Source organism: Carettochelys insculpta, chromosome 1, assembly GCF_033958435.1.
Source record: "Carettochelys insculpta isolate YL-2023 chromosome 1, ASM3395843v1, whole genome shotgun sequence".
Lineage (NCBI taxonomy): Eukaryota > Metazoa > Chordata > Testudines > Carettochelyidae > Carettochelys > Carettochelys insculpta.
This window is the reverse complement of record NC_134137.1, coordinates 263,464,286-263,482,310: the sequence shown is the minus strand read 5'-3', so window position 1 is coordinate 263,482,310 and position 18,025 is coordinate 263,464,286. Positions and strand designations below refer to the sequence as shown.

The 18,025-nt window shown below is 45.3% G+C and overlaps 1 protein-coding gene across 2 annotated transcripts in view; it reads right to left on the bottom strand.

Moving 5' to 3' along the window:
• The window catches only part of SLC6A13 (solute carrier family 6 member 13), a 63,284-nt gene extending 46,108 nt beyond the window's left edge, over positions 1 to 17,176 (bottom strand). For both annotated transcript variants that reach the window (XM_075006338.1, XM_075006349.1), the window contains exons 1-5: positions 17,154 to 17,176; positions 14,037 to 14,252; positions 6,020 to 6,154; positions 1,774 to 1,914; positions 959 to 1,043 (exon numbers count right to left, since the gene is read on the bottom strand). In XM_075006338.1, coding sequence (XP_074862439.1) covers positions 959 to 1,043; positions 1,774 to 1,914; positions 6,020 to 6,154; positions 14,037 to 14,247 — 572 coding nt within the window. In that variant the 5' untranslated portion in view covers positions 14,248 to 14,252; positions 17,154 to 17,176. The remainder of the gene's footprint in view (positions 1 to 958; positions 1,044 to 1,773; positions 1,915 to 6,019; positions 6,155 to 14,036; positions 14,253 to 17,153) is intronic.
• Between the last annotated feature and the right edge of the window lie 849 nt (positions 17,177 to 18,025).

The window sequence follows — 18,025 nt, the reverse complement described above, 5'->3', positions numbered from 1 at the left end:
CTGATACATGAGAAGAGAACCATCAACAGAGGATGACTAGGAGCAGGAGAATGAGCAGTAAAGATGATGTTCAGAGAGAGCTAATTCTAACCTCTTTTACCTATGTGCAACACCTTACTGAAGTCAGTGATATTGCTTAGATGTAGGGGAAACATTTAGGTCAGGCTGCAGGAAAGATAGGGATTTTATAAATAACACAGAATGCCACAGTATCCTCTCTGGTACACCTGTGTGCATCCAGAGGATCTTCACTGACCTCTGTAAAGTTACTCTACATTTACAGAACAGTAATTGGGTGACCATCCACCCCGTTTTTGGTGGGATAGCCTGTACTTTGGGCACCAGAAAGGCATCCCAACTTATTTTAACATAGGGTCTAATTGCCCTGTATTCGGCCCCCTACTGGTGCACAGGGGCAGCTGCTGGCCAGAGAGCACATGGAGAGTAGGTACTTACATGCTCTCCAGCCACACCAGAGGGAGCCAGCAGGGGGCCCAGCAGAGGGAGAGGCATGTTGGGGGGCCAGGGGTCACTGCCTCCTCCTTCCCAGCTTCCTGAGGCACAGGGAAGACAAGAGCCCATCCCTACAGCAGCCACTTGGTTCCCAGCTCCCTGTGTCTTGCGGGAGCCAGGAGGAGCACCAAAGTGGCTGCCACCTCCTTCCCGGTGCCTTGAGCTGCGAGACAGCCAGGGAAGTCAGCCAGGGTGGTAGCCCTTCGCAGCTGCAGCCAGGGAGCTCCCCCCATATCTCCTTGTCCCGTATTTGGGATAGGGAGATATGGTCACCCCGTAATCAAGAGCAAAATCTGGCCTATCTTGTTCTCCCTGGTGCTGTCTAGTTCGAGGTGTTCTGAAAACTCTGAGGTTTATAAAGTAGGAGGTGTGGGGTGGGGCTAAGTGTCATTGCTGGCAGCTGTAACTCCCAGAGGGGTCAGAATATCACAAGCCTTTCACTTACTCCCAGAACTCAGTGACAGGGGAGGTGGCATTTTCGGTCGTCATATTTAAAGAGGTGTTTGCCTTCTGGAACTCCATGCAGTTCCCTGCAGAACAGGCCCAAGGAGAGAGAAGAGATATAATTGGAATAGCAGAGCCCTTGGGAAATGCTGCAGATCCCCTTTCCATCTAGCAATCTAATATTCAAAAGGAGAAAAATATTCTAAAATCCTTATCGTTGCTCAGAACGAGAGCGTCCTTCAAGGGCAGGGTTGGGTCCCATTGGCCAAGCAGTGCTGGGGATAAACTACAGGCTGAAAGACCATAAAAGTTAAATTTCCCATTTTTCCCTTCAAGGCGGAGGGCCTCCCAGGTATGACTTGGATCCCATTACTAAAGCAGAGCACAAGAGGCAGAGGACTGAATTTCCCTCCCCTCCCACCACTGCCAGGAGAGGGAAGCCATCCCACCCCATCCCAAAGCTAAGATACATTGTTGGAGCAGCATGAGGCTGCGTGCTTAACCCCCCAGCTGGTCTGCTGTACTCATCAGGCACAGTGAAAGGCAGGAGTCAATGGGAGCTGTAGGTGACTGGCGCTTTAGGGCATTTTCTAGACGAGACCCAGGTTATCAAATGAAGTAGAGCAGGACGCATGCTGCGTCGGATAATATGGCAATAAACCAGGACTCTTCCTCCCTCACAGCTGCCTTGGTCCCTCCCCCACAGCAAGCTGGATGTTGCTTGCTCAGGTCAGAGAGTCATTGCTGGGGGCAGGTTTTTTTCCAGCAAATTGATGGGGAGCTGGAAGGGGAGAAGAGAGAGTGGAGAATTGTTACCGGTGTTCCATGTGTGGTCACAGCTGCCCCAGGGAAGGTCTGTGGTGAAGGAACTGAAGAGGTAAAACAAGGCCCAGGCCAGGACGATAATATAATAGAAGTTCAGGAGTAGGATGATCACCTGGGATGCATAACCAATCCCTGCAGAGAGAAGGGCCTCCATGTTGATCAAAAAGGACAGGAATGTCAGCTGGAATAGGCTCAGGGCCAGAGTATAGTGCAGCACCCTGCTTCTCACAGCCCACCTCTGTGTGTACCGCCCACTGCTCCAGTTCTCTCCCCCTTTCCCCACCTCTTTGTGAGTCTTATAATGGGATTCCCCTACTGCAACGTGAGCACTGGCTTGGCAGCCAATCCATCACCATTTTCCCAGTGATAGCCAGGCTACCTTCCACTGCCTCACGTTGCCGTGGCAACCCATCTTCCTTGGGAGACTTGACTGTATGTGAACTGTTGCAAGGGGAGGCAAGGGAGGAGGGGCTGTGGCTTTCAGGGCAGTTGCAAACAGGTGTGATAGTTTCCCCACAATCACTGCCCTTCACATGTTGCTAAGTGGCGCGAGAGCCCTGGCTTGGGTCTGTAAAGACTAATGAGTACAGCAAGGTCAGAATTAAGCTTTAATAGGTACTGGAACCAAACGTTACCACCACAGAAAAGAGAAAAACCAAAGCTATGGAATAATGTTGAAAACTCTAGCAGATGTCAACGACCTCCAACATCACAGCACAGAGTGCCATAAGGTCCTCTCTAGGCCAGAATTTCCTATGCTTTCAACTGAGACACAGCTGACAGGATGTCCATAGTTCAAGTAAACCACTGTCTGTTATGAGCAACTGAGGCAGAAGCATTTGCTGAGCGGCAGGGGAGAGGGAGGTTATTGCTTATAGGTACGCAGAGCAACACCTGCCAGCTGCGATCTCTGTGAGGCACTCAAAGTACGAGAATAGCTGTGGTGTGAAAGCTTCACAGAGCTCTCCAAGCTAGTGCAATGCCAGCCTCTGTGGTGTTTTCCTGTAATACTGCACCCTGTGAGCCAGGGATTGTTCCTCTGGGAAAGGGTTAAGCAAGCTCTGCAGGCAACTCATTTCATCTGAAGGTAATGGAAAATGGGTGGTTTCCTGGGGAATTAGGAGCTATGAGTGGACTGAGCTGTCCTCAGAGAGGAATACTAGGAGCAGCCATGCTTGAAGTGATGTGAGCTGCTCTTTGTGTTTTCATATAATGTATTTATTTGTTAATAAAGCCATTTCCCAGGAAGAGAAGGGAGCCTGGACTTTGCACAGTGTGTTGGGACAGACACCTACACACCTAAAGAAACACAAATTTACACCACTGGTCCATCTAGCCAAGTGGCCCCACATACTGTGGCAATCCTCAATCAATTCTGTAGCTATCTTCCTGGCCTTCCAGAGCATCTGGGCTATGTATACACTAGCCCCAAACTTTGAAATGGCCATGTAAATGGCCATTTCGAAGTTTACTAATGAAGCGCTGAAATACATATTCAGCACCTCATTAGCATGCGGGTGGCTGTGGCACTTCGAAATTGACGCGGATCGCCGCCACATGGCTCGTCCCGACAGGGCTCTTTTTCAAAAGGACCCCAGCTACTTTGAAGTGCCCTTATTCCGGTGAGCAGGTAGGAATAAGGGGACTTCGAAGTAGGCAGGGTCCTCTCGAAAAGGAGCCCCGACGGGACAAGCCGTGTCAATTTCGAAGTGCCACGGCCGCCCGCATGCTAATGAGGCACTGAATATGTATTTCAGCACTTCATTAGTAAACTTTGAAATAGCCATTTCGAAGTTTGGGGCTAGTGTAGACACGGCCCTGGTGTCCTGGACAGAACATCTTACAGCTCTTTTAGGGACCATGGAACATGAAGGGGTTTCATTGAATTTAAATGTGGAAATAATGAATATTTCTCCTGTCATTCCATTCAATATTATTCAAAATATGAGTCAAGACTGTAACACTCTTGGGGAAAAAAAAAAGTAAACATAATTCCAGGCTGTGTCAGTAGGAGTGTTGTAAAGACAGACATGAGAAGTAATTCTACTGCTCTACTCTGCACTGATTAGGCCTCAACTGGAGTATTGTGTTCAGTTCTGGGCACAACATTTCAGGAAAGATGTGGACATACTGGAGAAGGTTCAGAGAAGAACAACAGAAATTATTAACGGTCTAGAAAATATGACCCATGAGGGATGACTTAGAAAGTGGTGTGTTTAGTCTGGAAAAATCTGAGAGGGAACCTGATAACAGTTTTCAAATACCTAAAAGGTTATACAAGGAGGAGGTAAAAAATTATTATGCTTAACTTCAGAAGATAGGACAAGAAGCAATGGGCTTAAATTGCAGCAAGGAAAGTACAGGTTGGACATTGCGAAAAAATTCTTGTCAGAGTGGATAAGTTCTGGAATAAATTGCCTATGGAAGTTGTGTAATCTTCATCACTAGAGATTTTTAAGAGCAGGTTAGATAAATACCTGTCAGGAATGGTCTAAATCAGTGTTTCCCAAACTAATTTGGCCACAGAACATTTTTGGGCTTGTAATATATTGACGGAACACATACCTGCTGGGGTTGTGAGGGTGAACCGAGTGTTTCACACTGAAAAATTGCCATGCATAATGCTCAAAAATTGATTTAAAAGAGTTAGTTTTTTTAGACATCTTTTATTTTACAAAGAACAAAAATAACTCGAGAAAATCATCTGAATGAACAACTAATATCCTTCTGATAGGAGCATGGTTAGAAACCCTATAATTAAGTATAAAAAATAAAACTTAAGTACAAACCCAAACCAAAACATCAGTATAACAGCCAAAAGGATGATTAAAGTCATCCTTTTGTACAAAAATAGAAAGGATGATATTGTTAAAAAAACAACTGTCCTTCCCTAAAGCTTAAAAAAACATTTTTATGAAAAACAAATTAGGTATGGAAAAATATTTTAAATGTGTTTTTATAAATTTGTTATTTTTACAGAAAACTACTGGAAAATAAAAATTAGTAACATTTTACAGTTTTTTAATGGGAAAAGTTTTTTGCATCTCAGTTTCGGCACAAGATGCATAATAAAAACTATATCTACTATAAATTCATTATAACTGCTAATATACCTATAATCTAAATGTTATTCAAATACCTTAGTATTTTTCACACACACATAATTCCTTATTTATATTTTAGAAGGAAAATATTGCTAGCATCAACTTTTTTTCACAGAACGCCTATTCACATCACTGGAACACCAGTGTTTCGTGGAACATGGTTTGGGAAACGCTGGTCTAAATAATACTTAGTCCTGCCACGAGTTCACGGGACTGAAGTAGATGGCCTTTTGAAGCTCCTTCAGTCCTACGATTCCATACAGTTTTGATTTTGCTAGCCACAGATTTTTTTAGTTTTCATTGTGTTTGTATTTTTTACATGAGCTGTATGCTACCAGATTTGTGGAAACCGTCAGGGGAGAAGCTGGATGTTTTGGCAGATCAATAGGAGGACAGTTGAGGTTATCGGTCCCTAAGAAAGCACTGAAAGTGGTTTGGGCTTGCGGGTTAATCACGTAATTGGATGATTATCCTAAAATGATGTCATACTTGGGCTCGAGAATTAACATCACATTAAGTAAACTGGAGTAGTTCACACCTCTCAGAGCTATCGATGCAGGCTGTCTGCAAACTAAAGAAGAGGATACGAGTTTGTGTATGTTAGGTTTTCTTTGTAAAAACAACAGCAGTTTTAATTATTTAAATGAAAGCTCACTATTCTGCCTGTGGGCAAATTCCCTAGCCACAGCTGAGACCTAAACACAGGAAGTGAAGAGAGCCAGTGATACGATTTGAGCAGGAGGGTGAACATGACCAGAGTGGTGGGAAAGGCAAGAGAATTTTTTTTCTGCACCATTTTGGAGGAACAACAGGGGAGTGAGGGGAAAGTCCAGGAGACTTTTATGGCAGAGCTGTCACTTTCCTCTGAAGCATCATCTTATATGGATGGTGTGAGAGGCAGCAGAACAGCAGATGAGGAACATCATGAACTGATCGGAGAAGGTAAACACAATTCTTCATGGTACCACTGCGGGCACTTTCAAAGAGTTTCTCAGACAGCAGTACAGGGAGAGGGGTTTACCTGGGCCTTCTGAAGGGGGATAAATGTCCCAGCTCTATTTCCTGACCCAGCACTAATTTCCCCGCCCGCCATTCTCCCACCATGAAAGGCTTACACTCTGAGGTCTACTCACCTTCAAAGAGAGGGCAGAGCTTCCGCCAGGCAGTGATCCCTCCCTGGCTGGTGTACTGTCCTAGTGCTGTCTCCAGGAAGAACAGTGGGATCCCGCAGGTGAAGAGGAAGATGAGGTAGGGGATGAAGAAGGCACCTGGCAGATATAAGCATTGTACATGGGGAAGAAAACATATGAGACATTGAACAATGTAGGCCTGGGACTGAAAAATTAGCCGAGGAAAGAGACTGCTCTATGAAGGGTCCCTGAAAAATGGGGAGACAGGAGAAACAGGGAGAGGGGAAATTCCTTATCAACCTGTCAAGGAAACCATGCTAGCAATAATCCAGTTCAAATTAGGAATGTTAATCAGTAGGACTCTGCCTGAATGGATGAGGCTTACTGGTTACATGTAACTCATGAGGGCTGGAACAACCCCAACTCACCATGGGGAGAGGGCTGTTCCAGCTCCACGGTGGCCCCTCATGGGTGGGGAATGCTTCAGCCTGGCCGGAGCAGCCCTAGTCAACAGCAGGCCTGGAGCTGGCCATGGGTAGGGGCACTCCAACCGACTAGACCTGTCCGTGACGACCACATATACACACCTCCATTTAATCAGTTAACAGGTTAAAACTTAGCGTTAAACTGGTTATCCAAGTAAAAGGGATTTTCCATCCCTAGTTCAAGTACAATAACTGCTTGCATAGTTTCAACCATAGTATGAATGAAGCATTAAAACCTGTTGGGATCTAAAGACAAACCTGCCAGTTGGCACAGGAAATTAATATCTGTCTCTCTGAGGAAGAGGCCGGATCACTTTACACAAGTTGGGTTGTTACTGCAGTTGTAAACTTTCCAAGGCCGGCGCAGCAGCTTTACATGTGTTCCCACAGGCTTAAGTGGCCTATCCATGGACTGTTGCCAATGCTCATAATTTTAGCTGGAGGCTCATGATAGCTTCTTAAAGCCTCGGCTCCTGGAATCATGTAATTACGTGAGAATCTCAGCTTCACTTTTGATATAAACGTTTCTAGCTCCCAGAATGGGGAGGAAGCTCAAATATGAACCTAAATGCTGAAAAAACAGAATACAAATACTGTACAAAGAAACACCTGACACACACATACAAATTTTTAAAGAACTTTTGAGATTATCATGATTTTGAATGCTTGGAGTTGGTAACATTTGGGATGTTAACGTAGAACTATTGAATAAGCTCAGACTGGGTGGAATGGGAGCCAGCTGAGTTGTTGTTCATCTTATTAACAGTTTATAAGAGGCAGAAGCCCAAATGAAAGGAAGGAAGTAAGGTAAGGTATTTCACTCGCACTGAGAACCCAATCCCAAATCCATTGCAAATCTTCCATTAACTACAGTGGGATTGTGAGGCCCTGGAAACAGCAGAAAAGAAAGAAATGAATCAGGTCTATGATTACTCTGTGCTGGGGTGATACTTGCAGTTGATTCTTCCTCCATGCAGCTGAAGGAAAAGGTTTCATAATCTATCCTTCCTGCTTTGTTAGTGCATCATGTTGTTATAATAAAAATAACAGAAAATGTAAACTTTAAGTTGCTTACATCAACCAACACATCCACATTGCACCTCTCATCTAATTTGTGGACACATTTAACAAGGAACACAGAAATGCCTCCTTCCTTTTGCCTGCTTTCCCTCTTCGTGAAATGTGTTTGAACCATGGCCCATTTTTATGCATGCTCCTAGGCCAAACTAGAGTTTAATCTATGTAGCAGAAATAAATAGGTGACTAGATCCATGTGGATCAGATGCTAACAAGTCACCTGTCAGGTTCTGATGGGTCCAAAGAGTCCAAAGTGCCAACATACGGTTGAGAAAGTCCACACTTTTCCAACAATACAAATGAAAATGCCAGTGAAAATTACTGAGCAAAACCAGGAGACTGGACCAGCCCCAACAGCTGCAGAGATTACATATAATAGATCAGCCAGAAATCAATGTGCTAGGAAGGCTACGTTCCTGCAAAGATTTACCTACATGCGTAACTTTATTTTATGAATAGCCCCTATTGAAGTCCCTGGGACTGGTCACCTAAATAAAATTATGCACATGCATGAAGCTTTCCAGGAACAAAAGTGAAGTCCTTTGTGGGTGGTGGGAGGGAGAATATTATGCAGAACTGGTCCAAACTTTTCAAATAAAAGATTGTCCAAAATCCCCCACATTATTTTCATGGAATTTTTTATTGAAAGTTTTCATTAATCAGCTATTCTTTTTAGTTTTCAAAAACACTAAGGCTATTTAAATACTGTATTTTGGTTTAAAATACACACATTCACACACCTTGTGTCTAAGCTAAACAAAAAATTTAGAATCATCATTTCAAAAATTGAAAGCATTAGAAATAACAAAACTTGATTAACATTTACAATTAAAATATCACCCAAAAGTTAACTAATTCCATAAGTAATTGGTTATTTGTCAGTCAGCTGTAATCTTGTGTGGTTTTATTTTAACAGCTTTTCTCGTTAGTGAAATTTGTAGCGTCAGAATACTGGGAAGGAGTGTAGAGGATGCGAGTTACTTTTTGCCAAGACACAAAAGTTGTACTGCTTAAATAATGCTGGTATAGTTACACTGGTGCACTTTCCTGTTTTGGAATATAAAGGTGCTTATATCGGTTTAGTTCACTCCTGTATAGGTTATTCCCCTTCTCACAGAGGAATCGTCTAGAGGATACTTCATTTTTACTGATACAGTTGCACTCATACTGGGGATAGGGGGGCAGGATGTATACTGGTATAATTATATAAGTACAAAAACCAAACCACTCATTGACATAGTTATACTCAGGCCTGATCGTGGGAGCAGACAAAGCGGACGGTTGCCCCTGGACCTCTCTGAAGTGCTGTGGAGCACTGTGTCACCACTCCAAGTGTGGTGGGCGAGGGCCCAGGGCTGACTGCCCTAAGCCCTGCCCTTTCTGCCCAAGCCCCCGCCCCTTTTGGGGACAGGGAGCTGCCCCCCCCCACACTTTGTCTGGGCCCAGGGCGGCTGTCAGCACCACTCTACGTAGACTAGACCTTAGCCATCTCCCCATACTTGATGGGTAACAGCATCCTTACCCCCTCCCTCTTCATCAAGATCTCTGGCTCTCTCTACTTTGTCCCCTAGCAAGTCATCTTCTTGATAAAGCCAATGGTTTGCTCAGTTTGGAGTCTTACCTCGGACTCCCCTTCTACTGCCTGGATCATGAAATGATGCACAAGTTCAAGTTGTTACATATGGAAATGCTAAGTGGCTATTTTCTGAAGTGTACAACCAAAAACAAACAGTAGCAGAGAGGTAGCCATGCTAGTCTGTACTCCAGCAAAACAAACCAGCAGAAATGTAGCACTTTAAAGACTAACAAAATGACTTATTTGGTGATGAGCTTTCCTGGGACAGACCCACTTACCTCTACTTGACCTCCAGCTGACACATCTCAGCTTGAGCCTTTGTGGGAGGCCAGGGGCAGTTGCAATTTCAGCCTTCAAAGCCAGTCAATTACAAGGAATCCAGTTTTGACACATTGCTGCATTGCACACCTCAGGCAATAAGGGCACATGGATCATTCATCACACACACATACCTGGGACGCCTTTTGCATCATATCACTTCCCTTTCTCCATTCTAGGCAAAACCCAGGCCCTCACTCAGTACTTCCCCACAATGATTTCCTATAGTATTTTCACACTTGACCTGCCAAACAGCCTGCACCATTCTTTTCTCTGGGAACTCTGTGTGTCACTTATGCCTCACTGGCAGTTAAGAAGAAAGTACAGTTCATCAGACCCTTTCAGACATCCAGTAACATGTTATTCATGCCACCATAAGCTCACAGTGAAAAAGCACGAGAAGTCAGAACATGAAGCCCTAGAGGCCCACTCATGGGCTCCCAGCAAAATCCTCTAACAACAAAGAAGGACCTTTATTAGGGGTGGCAGTCCCTTATCTACGCTGCGGTCCATCCAGGACTGGACAGCACATACGCAACGCTGTTATATGCCATTTTAATCTTGCCTGCACAGACTAGAAAAGACGCATGGTTTCCATGATAATGAACTATGAATCACACTAGTTACATAGCAGGTTTCAAACAATCGGGCCTCTGGCCTGGTGTACTTAGAGCAGTGGGAGATGTGGATAGGATTGCTACGACACAGTCACAAAAAGTGGTATCATGTAGTGGAACAATGACATTTCACAGTATACATATCTCATAGAGCTGGATGGGACCTCTAGAGGTCTTCAAATCCAGTCCCCTGCACACACAACAGGACCTAGCACCATCCCTGACAGCTTTTTTTTTTTTAAAAAAACCTGTCCCAGACTCTTGAAAGGCACCCTCCAGGACTGAGCTCACAAGCCTGGGTTCATAAGGCCAATGTGCTAACAACTCAGCCATGCATTACAACTGTCACCAGAATCAGTTGCAGTGTAGTCAAGCTGGTCACAACAGGGTTCCATTTAGTACTTCAAGGCCCCTAACTGCGTCTCCAAAACAGGTTTCTGTTTTAGTTCTATTTTCCAAGTTTGAATCTCATTTTATCCTGCCCTAGGTACAGGCTCGGTCAAGTTCTGAAGCTCTTACAGAGGTTTTAATCCAGTGAAGTCAGCGGGTGTTTGACCCCAGCAAGGACTCTGACGTCTGGCTTTGTAATTCTAACCTCCCACAATTCCTTTGTGTCATTGCTTTGTTCTCACAAATAAGATTCCAGCCAAGTACAAGACCAAGTACAAACACAAGACAAGTACATACGGGACATGCAGGGAAGGGAAGAGATAACCCCCGCCTTTCCTTCTCCACACATTTCCCTGGTATTTCTCAATCAGAGAGGCCAATGTCTGTAGAGAGTGTTTAACCCCTTGCAGGCAAGGTGTAACCTAAGCCCAGTCAGAGGGGAAAAGGAGGAACAGTTATTTTTTCTGCTATGCTGCACTTGGGTACCAAAGACTGAATTCTAATGATAGTCAAGAGATGATTCTTTGCTTGCAAAGTGAAAATGAGCCAGAAAGACAGGCAAAGTAATGAACTGCCCTGTTTCACACAATTCAAAGAGATTTCTCAGCTATCCCCATTTCACATCACTCTTCCCCCAGTAAAGGCTGTTTAATAACCACCTCCTCACTTTACCTGCCCCATCCAAAAAAAAAAAAAGCCATTAGGAATCATTCTTTTTCTTACTTTGGAGAAAGGTGGCTAGAGAAGGTTGCAGTCAGAGTTGTTCAAAACTGAATATCCCATTGAAAGGCAGGTCTGATTTTTTTAAATAAAATATTAATTTCAGGGTGACCCAAAAAAGTCAAAATAACAAAATGCCATAAAAAGTTCCATTTTGATTTTGAGGCTTTTATTGTTTTTAATATAATTGAGGGCAGCTCTGAAACAAAATGAAACATTTTGCTTTGGAAATGCTGAAACAAACCATTTTGACATTTCTAGATTTCTCTCTCCATGATCAAAACAATTCATGAAAATCAACCTCAATTCACAAATTGTTTTGGTCACACTGAATCTGCATTTTCTATTGAAAAATACTGCGTGAATAATTTCACACTGCTTCTGTCCATAGATGCCAGCTTCTGTTATAGATTTTGGCCCCACCACAGCCTGTGAGTGTTTGGATACGTAGCTCCGGGTCTGGTTCAGCTCTTGCTCTGGGTCTTGTTCTCTCTGATAAGGCAGCTTCACAAAGGCTCTACACTACCCAAAGCCAGCCCTCTTCTCTCAGGACACTAGCACTTGACAACCATTACCAGATCCTGGTTCACCAACAACAGGGCAGAAAGGAAGCTATGTAAGGTGCTTCTCCCATTGCAGCAGTAGCTAGTCCTCACATTATCCCTAACTACTGCTGGGGCTGTGCACAGAGCCCATGGGACTAGTACGATGAATGAAAGCAGAAATCACACAGCTAGCGACTTAGATGTCTTCCAGATTAAAAATGAAAAACAAGAAAAATCCTTCCTTCTAATCCCCCCTCAAAAATAAAACTACATTCCCAAGCACCAGGTGAAAGGAAACAAATACCAAGTGAAAGCCAATGTGAAAGTAGTTAACTGTCTAATCCTACTCATGCCAATGGCACGAGAAAGAGGTTTAGTTAGACCCAGGAGACTTTTCCAAGTGAAATCCAAGAGATTTCAGTACAAGGCCCCCAACACCCTCAAGCTGCCAACTGAGAACTCCTCGAGAGTTGATTGGCAATAAATCCCCAAAAGACAAGCAGGGAAGGTAATTCCTGCTCCACATGCTGGAGAAGTTCTCCATAGAAAAACACAGAAATATCTGAGACCTCTAGCAGGACATGGGGGAAGGGGGCAAGGTTCCAATTTTGTTTTAAGAAAAAAGTGAAAAGGAAGCCTCATAATGTCCATCCCCCCACAAAAAGTGAATTTGCTGCTCTAGGGAATTGCCCATAGAGAGAATGTACAGAAATACCCACCACAGGCTCACTTATCCATCACTAATTATTATCTGTATAGCTCCAGAGTGTTCAGAGGGACAGACAAGGAGGGCAGGTCTCTCTCACACACAAACATTCCTGCTCTGTCTCCCGCCTACAGCATACAGCTTCAGACATACGTTACACACATACGTGAGTGTGCACCATCTCATGTATACCCAGTCACAGACAGGCAAGAAGATTTTGCAGACCACAGGACCACCACTGTGTTTCCTCACAGATGCAAGAGGAGTCTCTGAAGAGTGCCTTGGCTCTTTTCCCCATAAGCCCATCTGACAGACACTGCTCTCACTGGGCTAGGCCTCACCCTGTCTCTCTCCTGGAAATGGCACCCACCAACTAGCCACACAAGAGAGGCAGAGGATGGGATATGCAGTAACGCTGCGTACCTGGCACCTCTGGAAAACTGGCACTTAGCTATTAAATGTTCAACTTTCTGGTAGGCAGGTCCTCCACTTACAATGATTTAATGCATGAATATGAGAGGATCCTCTCAGACCCCCAATGAGTACATGGCAGACATCCTTCCAGCACCAGATGGCCTGCCAGCAAATGGGACCCTGGGACAGCCCTGTGGATTCCGGCAACCTCTGGGAAACAGAGTTCCTGGCAGCGGAGAAGCACACACAGCACTTGTGGGAAACCTGGCACTGACCGACACTCTGAAAAACAAACTATAGGAAACTCTTTCATATCCAGCATTCTATCACCTGAAACTCTCAAGTAACCAGCATTTTAACCATACGTAAATTTTAGTTATGTTTTCTGTAAGTACAGTACAGTGAAAGAAAATACAAATAAATACAGTATAAGTTTACAGTGTAGAGTACTGCTGTTGTAAGTAAATAAAGTACTCTGCTACATTTTTGTTTGTTTCTTAATATCTAATTGTGCTTTTCTTTAGTGTTATGCACTGATAGGTATTCCTCTCGATTATCCAGAATATTTGAACATCGAGCAAACTCCCGGTCCCGGGGCTGCCAGCTATGAAAGGGTTTACTTTACATGATATGTGCCAAGGAAATGCATTTCTTGGTCAATCAGGAATCAGGGCTGCTGTGCATACTCCCAAGGCGCAAACAAGTTCACTAGTCTCAGAGGGTTATCCATGTTAGTCTGTATCTGCAAAAACAACAAGAAGTCCTTGGCACCTTAAAGACTAACAGATATTTTGGAGCATCAGCTTCCATGCGCCAAGACCCACTTCATCAGATGCATGAGCGGGGGGGAAGGTTTCAGAGGAGGAGACCCCCTCCCTTTAAATCCTCCTTTGAAACCCCACCCCCAACTCATGCATCTGATGGAGCGGGTCTTTGCCCATGAAAGCTTATGCTCTAAAATATGTTAGCCTGTAAGGTGCCACAGGACTTCTTGTTGTTTTAACAAGTTCACCGGGCACCCCTAGGAAACAAAGCTCTCAAGGGCAGATGGGGAGAGAGTAATTCAGTTGCAAGTGATCACAGAGCTTTAAAGCCAATGGAGAACAAAGGAGGGATATCAGCAGCTAGATGGGGCAGCTGATGTAAGTGTTTAGAGCTAGGGCTGCCCTTACCTCCACCGTTCTTGTAACATAGGTAAGGGAACCTCCAGACATTCCCCAGGCCAATAATCTCCCCCGCCACAGAGAGCATATATTCCATCTTGTTGTTCCAATGGCCTCGTTTCAGCATTTGAGTCCCCTCTTCTTCCTTCTCCTTTTCCATGCCTGGATGAACAGGTATCGTCTCTCCATTGCTCACTGCCCCAGGGACTCTGTAATCCATCCCACCTTCAAAAGATTGAGACCATCTTTCAGCATTATGTTTACAATTCATTCTGCAACTTAGAAATGTATAAGAACATACTGAGTCAACCCAGTGGTCCATTTAAACAAGTATCTTGTCTTCCAACAGTGGTCAATGCCAGAATCTTCAGAAATAATGAAAAGAACAGGGTAATTATCAAGTGACCCATCTCCCACCATCCAGTGTCAGCTTCTAGCAGTCAGAGCCTTAGGGACGTACAGCGCATAGGGTTCATCTCTGACTATCTAGGCTAGTAACCGATGATGGATCTATCCTCTGTGTTCTTCTTTGAGCCCAGTTATACTTTGGGCTCTCACAGCAACCCCTGGCAATGCGTTCCACCTGATGATTGTGTGTGGTGTGAAGAAGTGCTTCCTTTCGTTTGTTTTAAACCTGCTATTAGGTTCATCGGGTGACTCCTAGTTCTTGTGTTATGTGAAGACTTAAACAACACGCTCTTATTCACCTTCTCAGTATTAGTCTTAATTTTATAAAACTCTATGTTAACCCCCCCAACACACACACCTGTAGTCAATTCTCTTTTTAGATAAGCAGTCTTAGTCTTTTTAATCTCTCCTCATATGAAAGCTGCTCTATTCCCTTTATCATTTGTTTTACCCTTTTCCTATTCTAATATGTCTTTTTTGAGATGGGGTGACCAGAACAGCACGCAGTATTCAAGGTGCAAGTGTACCATGGATTTATTTTGTGACAATGTGATATTTTCCATTTTATTATCTATCCCTTACCTCCCTCCTAACATTCTGTGAGTTCTTCTGACTGCCAATGCCCAGTGAATAGCTATTTCACAATGGATCTAAGATCTCATTATTTTGTATGTATAGGTAGGATTATGTTTTCCCACGTGCACTGACTGATACCCAATTTAATCTGCCATTCTGTTGGCCTGACACCTTGTCCTGTGACTCTATATAATCAGCTTTGGACTTATCTTGAGTAATTATGAATCACCTGCAAAATTTGCCACCACTTCATTTATCCATTTTCCAGATCATTTATGAATGCACTGAATAGCACTGGTCCCAGAACAGTTCTTCTGGGGCCCTTCTATTTACCTCTGTCTCAGGCTAGAGCAGCTGTGGGACAGACACACACAACTAGATACTCTTTTACCATTCCTTACAATTCCTGACAGAAAACATTATTCTTCCATCTACTAAAAAGCACATATTTTTATTCTCACAGTTTTATTTGGGATGAAATGGGTGCTACCAAAGGCATCCTTAAAATAGTAGCTGTATTACTAATGTCAATTATGTATATTACACTAACACCCAAAGGCCCCAGTCTGAACTGAGGCCATATTGTTCCAGAAGCTGTAGAAACGTAGGAGACAAACCTTATCTGTTTTTTTAAAATTTCTTGAAGATATTTTATACAAGACTGTCTCTACCCGTTTTAGTTTGTGTTTTTTTCTATTTTTAATCCCCCCCCACCCCGAGGCATGAAGAAACTGCTCAGCTCCACAGAGAAACTGTGCAAGTAACTATGTCCAGAGTTATGGCCCATGCAGTCAAGGCCATGGCATGCACAAAGTAAACAAACCAACAAACACAGGGAAAAGTGTTTTGGCTATCAGGTGTAGCCATCTTACCAGCCTAACATGGAAGTAGAAAAGATATAATTTTTCCCAGACAGAAATGGGATTTTTTCCTATGCTGACAGTGCCCCTTTAGGAGCACACAAAGGATCAGTGAAGTAAGGCTTCAATGACAGCAGAGCATGCGCTTCCTCTGCACCAGGCTCCAGCAGCTCTGCTGCTCAGGAAAGCTGCTTCTGCCCAGAGCAGAGTTCTTAGTGATTGAAAGGTGCAGTTTATAGGGCAGGAAGAGGCACAGCAGTTGTGAAATTAAGTGCAGCATAAGATGAACAGCATCTGTGAATTCCTCCAAGTAGTGTCCCTGCTCCGTTCCCTAAAACCCATTCCCTACAACGTATCCTAGGTGATCTAATGCGTCTGATGAAGCGGGACTTTGCCCACAAAAGCTTATGCTCCAAAATATCTGTTAGTCTATAAGGTGCAACAGGACTTCTCGCTGTTCTCAAAGATACGGACTAAGACGGCTGCCTCTCTGATGCTAGGTGAGGTTAGAAAACAGTAGCTGTGAACAGCCCAAAGCCAATGTTCCTATCCTACAGTGACTCCAGTAGCAGAGGCTGGGAATGCAGGAGCTGTGGATTCCCAGGGAGAGGCTGCTCCTACACGATTTATTAAAGCCTTTCTGCTGTTAGGGAAGCTCAAAGCCGCTTTCATCCTCGTTGTTCCCTGCCCTGCAAAGTCGCCGAGAGAGAGTCTTTCCCAGAGCGCGACTGGGGCTGGACGAAGTGCAAACCCCTGCGCAGCCGGCGTTGCACAACACCGCAGGGAAACGCTAGCTGGAGGTACAGCTTGTACCGCGATCTTGCCGCATCGCTTCACGAGATAGCTGTGCCCAACCCTTCCCAGCCAGGAGACCTCAAGGCAGCAGGGGTGGAGGACGGCGGTAGCGCCCACTTAGGTACTGCGCATACGCCACGACTGCGAGAACTATGCGAGCAACGGAACGCACGTGCCGGCGCGCAGCGCCCGCCGCGGATCGCTTCCCTCTCCCCGAGGTAGCCGCGTGTGACTGTCGTGCAGCCCCTTCTTGCAGAGCGCAGCAGAGCTCAGTGGCGACACACGGGGCTCCGCGGACAGCGGGCTGTGCCGCCGGGAGGGCTGCTCGAGTTCCCCCCGCACCGCAGTAAGGCGCCCGCCCGGGGTCCGACGCTGCCTCAGAAGAAGCGGGGAGGGGACTTTTCGCGCTCGCGAGTTAAACGAACAGCGCACCCTGCCCGCCTGGTGGGTAGCGGAAGGCGCGAGAGGGGAGCAGGGAACCATTTACCTGCAGGAGCGAGCTGTCGAGCGTCCGGCCGCGGGGCAGTGTGCGCGCGGTGGCGGGAGGCACTGGCCATTTAAAGGGCGGAAGAAAAATCCGGCCGTGGTGCAACTGCACTTTCCCCACCCACATTCCTTCCCCCCCTCCCCTAGAGCTGGACAAGAGCCTCCACAGGGCTGATTTCATGGTCTCACCCGCTCACGGGTCTCACTGCTTTTCTTGCTGGGAGGGAGGGGTGGAGGGGGCTGGCTGACTCCATGTGGACCCCAGCTGAGTCTTTCCCCGGTACACGTCTGTCTGTCCGTCTGTCTCTCATTGGTTGTTTCTACCCCTAGTCAATCTCCTCCTTCCCTGTTGCTCATTCTGTGTCTCTCTCGCCTGCCAGCACAAGGGACAGTACATGAAACATTGACACATGCCTGTCCAGGCTGTACCAGAGGCAAGTTCAAGTGCTGGTTCCAGGCGGTGTCAGAAAAAGGTAAGACCAGAATCTAACTTATAGTGCATGTTCATTGCAGTCAACAATAACACAGCCTGAAGCTTTCCCTCAGAAGGCTTGTGAGTGAGCACAGCATGGGGGCAAGACCCAGTGACTGCTCTCTGGATTTGCCTCCTAATAAAGGGGGAAAGCATGGGGGGAGGATTTTAAGATCATAAGCAGGACATTAGGGTGGCAGGAGTAGGGCACATGTCCCAATGGTGGGAGAACACTCCAGTAATCTCTGCCCCACTGCTTTCTCAGACCCCTGAGCTTTTGCCTAAGTGTCTCTGCCAGTGGCAGGAGATGTGCATCGTTGGAGTCTCACAAGAGAGAGAAGGGCACATCTCTAGAACTAGTGAAGTGCCACAGATCTCACTCTTAATAGGGGAGACACTAG